The following is an 11172-nucleotide window of genomic DNA, read 5'->3' as shown; positions in this document are numbered from 1 at the left end:
GTTTGGTGGAAAAAAATTTTTAAAAAAAAAAAAAAAAAAAAAAAAAGCCCAATACTATTCCCCTAGCAACAAGTCCAGTCCCAAGTGCATGCACTGAGGTGACTGCTAATATGTAGGAGGGAAATGCTTGCTCTCTTTGAAATGCAGACCAAGTAATCAAACCCAGTAGGTATGGCTGGGTAAAATTAGCCACTATAAAAGCAAAAGCTATAATGAACAAGATAGAGGAAGTATTGGTGTTGTCTGGAGAGGTAGGTCTTACTTGTTTGTAACAGGAAATCACATTTAGGTCTTGTGTATGCTTGGTGTTATTGGGGAATAGCATTTTAAAAACAGATAACTAAGTAGAAAGTAGTCACTCTTATGCTAGAATAAGATTATTCAGACAAGGAGTAAATTAACTTTTAAATGTAAACATGTCCCAAATCCTGAAATAAAGGTATTCAAAATGCACTCATCTACAACATTCCTTAAATTATATTTAAGCCTTATGTGGCATATCCTGCCCTCCATTTAGAATCATGGAATTTCCTCTTTGGTGTACATAGTAAATGTGTTTGCCACTTGATTATTTAATGCCAAAAAAGCCACTTCATGTGACCTTTGATTTCCTTTAATGTCCCTCCCTATTCAGCACTCACCTCCACCTGAACGTATAAATAAATCCAAAAAAGCAAATGTTCCTCTTTGCTTTTTCAAAGTTCTAGAGTAGCCGAGCTGCTTCTTTGTCCCAGTGCAACACAGAACCTCAGCATAGATGGCCTAGGCTCTAGGTGATTCATAGCAAGCTACCATGAAACTCAGATACTTAGTAGGGTTAGGTTCCAAAACCCTTGCAATGGTGAGGGTTATAAACAACTGTTCAGAACTGTGAGGTGATCCCACTCTTTGGTGCAGATTTTATTTTCAAAAGGTGTTGCCTTTCCAGTCAGCAGTGTGAGGCCGTATGGCTGTGAGAGCTCCAGTTCAATGGAGAGTTAGTGCCCTTTGAAGTAAAGCTGCAGCAAGCAAGCTGTGTGGCTTGTCCCTAACTTAGCAGCCCGCTACAAATTTAGCAACTTGCAAACCACATGGATACAAGTGTTGGAGATTCTACTGTACCTGGCTTCCAGCGACCAAGTTCCTTTCCATTCAGCACAGTGTTAAATGCTGTTCCTTCACTTTCTAAGAGGCAGTCAAAGGAAAATGTTGTGAGTTCCCATTCAAGGGAATAATTCAGAAATAGTATGTTTTTGGTTGAACAATTCAGAGACGTTCAGTCCTCCTCTTTTGACATCTAAGCTATCTCCTGATTTGTACCCGTGGGTCAAGCTCAGTATTTCTGTCATGGTCAAGGTGCTCAATGTATCTGGGCCCAAATTATCTAAAACTTGTGTAAAGCTCCATGAAGATTCCTGTTGACAATTTTTTTGTCAGGTACAATTTAAAGTTAAAGCACAAAGTTAAAGCTCATCTTTACAAGAGTCAGATCTTTCCTGGGGGCTGGGCCCAACTGTAGTATGAAGTCCTATCAGACGCAGGACCATCACAGGTTTCAGTGCCTTCCATTGCAAGTACAAGGTGCTTTTCTTCAGCCTGTGTTCCCTGATATAAACACATCATAACATTGAAAAAACAAGCAAAACTTCCCTAAACAAAACAATACATTGCATGTGCACCATTCTCCCTGAGAGAATGTATGCATGTACTAGGGATGTGATAGGTTAAATGTTTAAATGATAAGTATGTTCATACTGGTAATGCATTCCCAGTTAACATCAGCATGGGGTGCAGTCTGGTGGGGAAAGGAAGTGGCATGGTGCCACAGGAACAGGAAGGTGGTAGGGTGGGCAGACAGGCAGGAGGAAGTGGGGGAGGGGCAGGAGAGAGGCAAGGAGGGACTAGTATCCATAGCTACCAGCATGCCAGCAGCTGTAGTGGGTGGGAAAGCTCCTTGCCTGCTGCTGCTGGCCACAGCTTCACAGTGGGCTATGTTGTCTGGTGGGGCTTGTTGCTGTCTCTTCCCTTCCTGTCAAAGGTGCCGAAGAGTAGCTCCTAGCAGCAACTGTTTCTGAGCGAGTCTGTGCATGGCCCCTGGCTCCCCCCACTGCTGGCTGCAACTCCTTATTATACAAGTACTAAATAAATGTGCAGTAACCACTGCACAGTAGCATCTTATGTAGATATACCCACTGCGAAGCAAAATATTCTTTGATCCCATGTTGGGATCTAAATGGCTACCCCTTAGTACAGCCAATAGAAGGAAAACAAACATTTCAGCAAGGCAGTCTTAAATAACTCCTTTAGGTAAGTTAAAAGCTATATTTTAAGGTATGTTTTAATATTGAATAGGTAAGTACTATAAATGGGAGTGGTTTGGAAAATTTGGTTCCCCTGCTTTTGTTTTAAGTCATATATGATTAAAGTTCTAAATATAGCTTCTAGACGCAACAGATATTACCAGGAAGCAGAAAAAAAGAGAAAAAATAACCACATTTCCCTCCCCATAAAGTTCTGCTGAATTAAGAATAAAGCCAGATTCACTGTTAAACTGTGGCTGTCTTGTATCATCCCAGTAAGGCAACGCATCTGTGACCTTTTTAGGTAGCCTGCTGAAATGGGAAAGCACAAATTAGCTAGAATGTGTTGTGAATATAACTTAGAGGGTTTACTGAAAAGCTGAGAGACATTGTTTATGAATGAATAACTTCGCAGTCTTGCAAAGGGGGATACATACCATAAAGAACAGTTAAGGCTTGCATCCTTGGCAGCTTGTCAGACTGTTTCTGTCTCACTAGCTGGACCCCAGAGGAGTAGATCATTTTGCTCAGTGTTTTGCTTAGGAGGAACTTGGATTAATAATTAGCTTGAAGGTGAGAGTATTTTCACCCAAATGAAAAAATGGTTTTAGAGTCTTGGAACCAATTTTCACTTCACTTCTTTGTGGCAGCATAGTTGGAAGGTGCATTTCCCTAGGTTGCTTACATAAGTTGGGGAAATGCATTTCTGATACTTACTGAAACCTTGGCCTTGAACTCTTCTGGTTATTTTTTTTTTAGCTTCTAAATTTCTAGCTAGGAAGGGATCATGCCAAAAATGAATCATTAATTTCTGGGAAGGTATTAGTCATAGATGAGCTATAGTCCTTATTTGATCTGTAATTGTAAAATCAAAAAAATCTGCTGTATAACTTTTTAATCAATTATTTTAGAATTATCAATCACATTAATAAAAATAGAACAGAGACCTGGTGCATATCAAGTGTTTTCTGTACAGATACCCTACCAATTATTTTCCAAAAAAGGTTGATGATGGTAGCAAATTTTTAATATAAATAGGAAGAATAATGTTTAGCACAGTGTCTTTCATGATGCTATGTTGTTGGCTGATGTTGTTAACATCCTGCTACAAAAAAACCTGATCATCAAACACTGCATGAGTGACAATAGCTTCTATTGCTATTCATGCTATTAATTTTTGGCTGCATACTATTACCAGTTATTTGTTGTCTGACCAAAGGTGTGGCATTACGTGTACCCCCAGTTTTAGAATTATACTTCTTCAAAGTTGGAGTTATAAGGTGAAAAATGTATTCGTACACCCAAGTGAGGACGTAGTTTCACCATAATGAACATCTTTTTCCCAAAGGGAAAGTTTTCCTGTCGTGAACTTTCTATCTTTTCCTTGTTTTATTTCATCTCCTTTGTTCTAGTCATACTGGATGGCTGACCATAGTTCTTTGGAGCCTGATAAGTAACCAGGTTTAATTTTTGTATTCTAATTTTCATTTTCAGTCCCCACTTCTCTAATTTATGTAAAGGTTACCCTGTGACCCATTTCCTCCTTACTGATTCTTAATCATTTCCCACATTCTTTTGTGTATCAGTAGATTCTCACAATTAGGTTATACTTCATTGGAAAACATTCTTAATTAAAATTGTGATGCAAAATGAGAGTCCGTTGACTCCTCCTTATCTTTCTAAAATAATTACCTTTACCCATAACGTTTGTTTGTTTGTACATTACACTCACAGTGACTGTTTTAGAATTGATATGTTTCTGTAATTACAATTGTATTCTCATATATTTTTTGAGAGGTGGCTTTCTTTAACATGATACACTTACAGTTCTAGCAGTTAGGCCAGAAAGACTTAAGGCTTCTGTTTTTACTTCCAGGCCTTGCCACTAACTTGCTGTATGGCCCTGAGAAAGTTACACAGGCCCAGATTTCCAACAGTCTCAAGCAGCTTTGGGTTCTTAAAGTAAGATATCTGGGAACTGATTTTTAGAAATGCTGAGCACTTACAGCTCCCCTTGACTACTGAAATTGTGGATGCTCAGTAGGTGTGGTTTCAATTTTTCATATTGGACCTCTGGAATCAGAAATACCAAAATTGATAAACACTCTTGAAAAATTGGGCTGTTACCCTTTCTAGGTCTCAGATTTCCCAAATGTAGTAGTAGTCCTCTAGGGTACAATGAGGGTTAATTTGTGAATGCTTTAAGATTTTTTGGAAGTTTGGCTCTAAAGAAGCACAAAATATTATAATTACTGGAATATATTAATAATTTTACAGCAGCCCAAATATATGAGGGGTAAAAAGGGAAAGGAAAACTAATTCCTGGAATTATAGTGAAGGGATGAATTTTGATAAAGACTTTGCTTGGGTTTTTCGGTTAAATGGGTGCTGAAAGCAGAGAATCCCAGCTTCTGTCCTTATGCATTCCGTTATATGTGCTGAGAAATTTTAGGAGTATTAAGACAGCTAGTATTGCTGCAGTGAGATCACTAAAGCTCAGAAAAAACATCTTTGCACTATGAATACATGTGATGTGTTTTCAGTTTATAATGCAATAAAGTTGTTTTTGATACAAGTATTGTTATTGTTGCCTAATGAAAAAATGTCAGTTAGTGAACAGTCATTCTCTTTCTGCTCTCATCATTTCAGCACTTAACATGGCAGAAGATCCCTATATCATGGGAGTGTCTGATCCTCAAGTAAGTATAAAAACACTTCTTACTTGCTCAGATTATGCCAGAAATGCATACATTTCTTCTCCCTGGCTATCTTAGCTGTTTGTTGTGGGTTCATTCTGTATTACCTAATCATTCAAAAACCTTAACAGCATCAGCAGTATAAATATCAACATAACTTAATATCAAGATCCTGTGTCAGTAGAATGTAATTTATGCCCATGACAATTCCAGGCCTTTGACAGTACAAGTGTAAAGTGATGTTAGTACAGAAGAGAATTTGGCCATTATGGCTGCTTGCAAATTAAAAAAACAAACAAACCAGCTTTACTGGAAGAAGCAGCACATGACTTCAACCTGGTTCTGCAGCATCTGTAAAGACTGCACACTTCAGCAGGGCTTTTTGGCACTTTCAGCTAAAGCTGATTCAGTCAGCTATTAAATAAAAGCACGAAAAGGCCCCACTAAAGCTCCTGTTCTTTACAGATGTTGGGCAAGCAGGTTAAAGTAACACACTGCTTCTTTTGGGCATGTGTGGGGCTTGGTGTGGGAATGTGCCGAGTTTTTTAATTAAAGCACCAGTTTTGGGGGTCGTTTATGTCTACAAGTACCCCAGGACAGTTTCCTGCAATTATTATTTCCTATCACCTTGATGCACACTTACATTGAAATTCTTTCAGTGGTGGAAGCATACCAAATGTTGCTAAAATGATACATAAAAGGGCTCCTTTATTCAATTTTTAAGTGTTCTCAGTATAAGAGAGATTATTATAGTATATCTTCATTTACAATCATTTCAATAGGACTTGATACTTCAGAACTCTGATTTGAGTGCTGTCTGGTTACTTTGCTTATGATTCATTTAAGTGATGAGAACAGTGCATAATTGAAAGATTCCAATAATACAGCTCATTAACTCATTTTTAATGTAAATACATGGTAAATGGTTTGCATTTGCCATGTGGGTGAGACCTATTCCTAGGGCAAAAACAAAGGATTATCAGACCCACACACAAAAATAATGAGATTGGAAATGTGACTCTCTATACCTAAGCAGCTCTCCACCCCACTCCCAACTGAGGGCTACAAACCTACCTTTTTTTTTAATGTAAGTTGAGATACTCACCTACCTACCCAACAGAAACTTGGGATTTAAGAAAACCCCAGCTACCATGCAACTTACTGTAAATCTGTTGTGCCTGTTTTTTCCTCAAACCTAAGGAAGATTGTAGTGTGTTTGAAAGCTTGTCTATCCCAACCAGGCAGTTGGTTCAATAACAGATACCATCAACAAAAACCTTTGCCTATTGCATATTTCTTAGATCGTTATGGTTACATTGCTTGCATACTAGTAAAACTTCTGGTTTACAACATTTAAGGACAGGACTAGCTTTTTTTTTTAAGTTCATAACATATAGAAGTATGGATTAAATCCTTGTCCAGTTGAGGCTATGGTAAAACTCCTAGGCTGCTTGTATGAGCCGAGCAGCCCCTGAGCTGTAGGGTGGGGGGGGACCCAAGCAGCACCTGACCCGGGTGGTCCCAGGAGGTGCCGTAGCAGTGGAGGGAAGCACCAGGCCCCCGCACAGCTCAGACAGGCAGGCAGGCTCCAGGGAGGAAAAAAAAATAGATCAGGCTTGCTGCTTTTTTTTTTATTATTATTATTCTGTAGAGCCTGCCTGCACAGGCTGCCGTTGGGTCCCACAGCCCCTGAGCTGTGTGGGGCCTGCCAAGCCCCAAGCACATCAGTTTCCAGTGCCCTATGCACTATTGCACTTTGTTAGGTAGAAAACTAAAACACCTCAGACGTGTTTTATCTTGCTACGTACCAAAGTTATTTAAAGCGGAATACACCGCCAAGCGTGCAAATAACAACGCCATTCAAGTGGAATATGCTGCTGAACATATAAACAGCAATGCAATTAAAGCAGTGCAAAAGGACATTTAAGGTTAGTAACAATTTGTTTTAGACTTGTGGCTTAATTGTGTGAGTATACAAGCTACAGATGCTATTGCATATTGATTGCTAGCTATATAACAAATACATAAGAAGTGCCATACTGGGTCAGCCCAAAGATCCATCTATCCTAATATCTTGTCTCTCACAGTGGTAGAATTCTATATGTGATATAGGATGCTATAGAGGAAGAGCACTGAACTGGATAGCTCTAGAATGATCTAACATCTATTCTATACTTTCCTTGGCATCCACCATTGTTGGTTTAAAGATACCAGAGGAAACATCTACAACCACTTGTTCAATAGCCATTAATAAATCGATCATCCGTAATTTATCCAGTCCTTTTTTTAATCTAGCTATGCTATCTGCCTTTACCACTTCCTGTGGCAGTGGATTCCACAAGTTAACTACATGTTGCATAAAAAAATACTTTGTCTTGATAGTTTTAAACTTGCTGCCTACCAATTTTAGCAAGTGTCCCCTAGTTCTAGTATTCTGGGACTTGGTGAACAATAGCTTCCTATTCACTTGGTCTAGACCTTTCATAATTTTAAAGACTCTCTATCACATTCCACCTCAGCCTTGTCCTTTCCAAACTGAAGAGTTCTAGCCTTTTTAGTTGCTCCTTGTATGGCAACTGCTTCATACCCCTGAGCATTTTGGCTGCCCACCTCTGTACCTTTTCAATTTTACTACATCTTTTCAGAGTTGTGGGGACCAGAACTGCACTCAGTACCTAAGATGTGGGTGTATCATGGATTTGTATTAAAAAGTACCTTCTAGGAAATAAAAGTGAAATAAACATTTTGATTTGATATCCATTTTAATGATGCCCAACATTTTTATTGGCTTTTTTGGTTACCACTGTACATTGAGCTGACATTTTTAGAGAACCATCTACAATGATTCCAAAGTCTCTTTCCCAAGGTGTAACAGCATTGTGCATGTATAGTTGAGGTTATTTTTCCCCAGATGCATGACCTTGCATTTGTTGACACTGAGGGCCCTGCTATATGTTCAAATTAAAGTTAGATAGACACCAGCTATAGAGTTGTTGCACATTTTTGAGCACTAACTTTAAAGCTGGATGGCTCTTTTTATAGCTGGATAATCATATTTATTGTGTGATAATTACTTTGAATGTGTGGCTGGTCTAAATCTATTGTGTGATTACCTAGTTAATTGCATAGTATATGTAATGTTTAGCAAGGACCTGAAGTTCATCTGCCATATTTGCCCACTAACTTAGCTTGGTGACATCTTTCTGCAGCTCTTCTCCATCAGCTTGAGACTTGACTACCTGGAATAACTTTTATTAAATCCAAAAAAAATGTTGCTTCTGTTTTTAAATTTTCTTCTAAGGTTCATAATGGGACTATATTAATATCACTTTTCACTTTTATTTCCTAGAAGGTACTCTTTTTTTCTTAGGCATACCCTCTTATTTGGAAAGAGACAAATTAATATGCTGCGGGTGCATCTACGTATGCAGTTAATGCGAAGCAATAAACTCTGGAGCTGTTTGAGCCCAAGTAAACTGCTCCCAGGTGCAGTGTCTACATGTGCACCTAGGACAGTAGCAATTTGAACTGGAGTGGAGCAGTCTCCTGCCTGGCTGCGGACGCTATTTATGCCTGCGATCAGCATTTACACATGCATTTAAGTGCTCTGCTGTAAGATAGTACTGTCTCCAACAGTTTACTGTTAGTTTACTGTGCCCTAATACCAGCACACATGTAGATGGTGACACTTTTCTGTGGAGCTTATTAGTTTACTCTGCAGTAAAGTGTCCATGTAGATGCACCCAATAATCACACTAGACCTATTCTTAATTTTTCTTTAAATGTTCAAAGAATTTTTTTTAAGTTGAGCCAATAAGAGCGCTTATTTGACAGTTATTGTTAACATAGTATATACCTTGCAAATACTTTTTAACTATCAACCTTTGTTCAGTGGTTAGATCAAGGGAATGATTGGTTGTCGGAATACATTGTTTCTATTATAGACTCTGTCTGACCTTGTGTAAGAGGTTTGGTGCCAAACTATCAAAAGAGATCAGTATCCAAGCTCTTTGGGATACCTAGCCTGGGATGCATGCACTCTAACACATTGTATTGTTTATCATCTCCATGCCTAGTACAATTATAGCATGTACTGGTGAAAATGTTAAACCCTGACTGCGGTGTTGTGTTCATTGGCACCAGTAGAGCTGTACTGATTCAAGCTGCATACTGCAAGAAGTGTTACTGTAGACAAGCCCTTAAACTCTCTGTTTTGATTTGCCCATTTGTAAAATAGGTCTAAGAGCACGTACCTGCCTTGCAGAAGTATTGGGAATCCTAAGTAACATTTTCAGAGTCCTTGAAATCTGCGAATGAAAGATGATGTATGCTGAACACACACACACACACACACACACACACACACACACACAATATTAATAAGTATGAACTCTTTTCCAATGCAGATGTTTACTGTGGATCAACTCATGGGAATGAATGCAATATTTAATAATTCAGGTTACATTACTTCAGACATACCACTACGAGCAGGTAAGAGTCCTTGCTATATGATCTTGGTGACTGTTTCTAGTGTTATTCCAGCTGTAAAGTTATGGGGGAGGTGTTTTGTGACAGAATAATGTTAAAGAGGGTTGGTTTTCATTTAGTTGTCTTGAAGATTTGAACTTTAACTTTTAACTATAAAAAAATGTCAAATGTTTTAAAGACATACAAAAAACTAGAACTCTTGGTTCCAAAATGATACCTTTTATTAGACCAACTGGAAAATGGCAAGAAAATTGTCCTTTTCTGCAAGCTTTTGGGATCAAAGTCCCTTCATCAGGGACTTTGATCATTTAAATTAAAACATTTAAAAAATGTTTTAAAATGCTTTATAGAAATTCCTCAAAACCTACCTTACTGGTGAGACAAAGCAATGAATGATGAAATTACTTTTTGGTCTAGAATGGAAACTGAGGACTAGATCCTATTCCACCCATGATACTAAATAATATCCTATTCCATGCTGCTCAAGTTCCTAATAAAATGTTGATTAAAAGTGGGTGGGCCCTCCTTACTGCATTCTTTGTTGACTTAGTGTTAAAGTTAAAGTGCTGGCTTGTTACATAAGTAGATGTACCCATGGATTACATAGAGTCAGGGCTGGCCCACAATTTTTGGCGCCCCCTGCAAAATATAGTTTTGGGGTCCACTGATGCAAAGAAGCCAGCATTGGCAGCAGGGGGTGGGATGGGAGGGTGGTGGCAAGCGACCAGACGTGAAGCTGGGAGCGAGGAGTGGGGCGGCAAGGAGCTGGACACAGGGGGCCCCTTGCCTGCAGGGCCCCCTGTGGCCACAGCTTTCACAAGATAAGACAGGCCAGCCCTGCACAGACTTGAACATGCTGGAATAGTATAATTTAGGTGCCTAATATGCAGAAAAGACCTAGCCCTGAATATTTTAGCCAGATAAATATTCTGGTTGAGGAGACTGGTTTAAATGACTTACTGAATTTTTAAAGCATTTTTAGAAGCCTCTAGTTTTTGTTCCCAACACAGTATAATGAATACAACTTTTCATTCTGTCTTGGACAATTTTTCATTTGTTGTAGTTGTTCTTAAGGGCATATATTTCAGACTAATAGAACCTAGAACCTGTTCAATTTCCTGTATCATTTGAATGTTTTCGTTTTTAGTGACTTCTGTGTTTCCTGTAAAGTCTAAGGCTGTTGTTAAAAGTGTCTAACAGTTTCCTGAATAGAAACACAGTGTTGAAAATGCAGAGGTAACCCTGGTATTTTTACCTTTGCAAACTCTGAAGGAAAAAGAGAGAATATTTTATGCCAGTATGTTGACCATTTATTCCCAGAGTGGAATTAATTTAAGAGTGCTGTGTTCTCTTAAGAGAGATCAGGACGAAAATACATTTATATTAACTTGTACTGGCCAGTAATTTGTTTTTGGGGTGTTTTTCTTAAAGTATTGTGTTTTTTCTTCCATTTTGGTGTGTGTCGTGTTGTTTGTTTGTTTTTTAATATATGACTTTTAATGTGAAACCAGTTCTCTGACTTTCCCCTATTTTGTTTGCTGAATTAATATATTTAGATGCTTTATGTATTGGGTACATTCAATAGTGATAAAGGTGTTGAGAGTAAAGTCCATTCTTGACGTTAGAATTATATATATAATATTTAACCACTATTTTTAAGGACTTAAGAGATGCATACATCTTGTGTTGCTCTCTGCAGAGGTGCCAGT

The 11172-nt window shown here is 38.4% G+C and overlaps 1 protein-coding gene across 3 annotated transcripts in view; it reads left to right on the top strand.

Moving 5' to 3' along the window:
- NFKB1 (nuclear factor kappa B subunit 1) overlaps positions 1 to 11172 on the top strand; it is an 80932-nt gene that overhangs the window by 4548 nt on the left and 65212 nt on the right. For all 3 annotated transcript variants that reach the window (XM_019526235.1, XM_019526236.1, XM_019526234.1), the window contains exons 2-3: positions 4929 to 4978; positions 9382 to 9466. In XM_019526235.1, coding sequence (XP_019381780.1) covers positions 4937 to 4978; positions 9382 to 9466 — 127 coding nt within the window. In that variant the 5' untranslated portion in view covers positions 4929 to 4936. The remainder of the gene's footprint in view (positions 1 to 4928; positions 4979 to 9381; positions 9467 to 11172) is intronic.

Source organism: Gavialis gangeticus, unplaced genomic scaffold, assembly GCF_001723915.1.
Source record: "Gavialis gangeticus isolate Ggan-Ray unplaced genomic scaffold, GavGan_comp1, whole genome shotgun sequence".
In the NCBI taxonomy this organism is placed as follows: Eukaryota; Metazoa; Chordata; order Crocodylia; family Gavialidae; genus Gavialis; species Gavialis gangeticus.
Note: the sequence above shows the minus strand (reverse complement) of the source record. Positions and strands in the feature narration are given on the sequence as shown.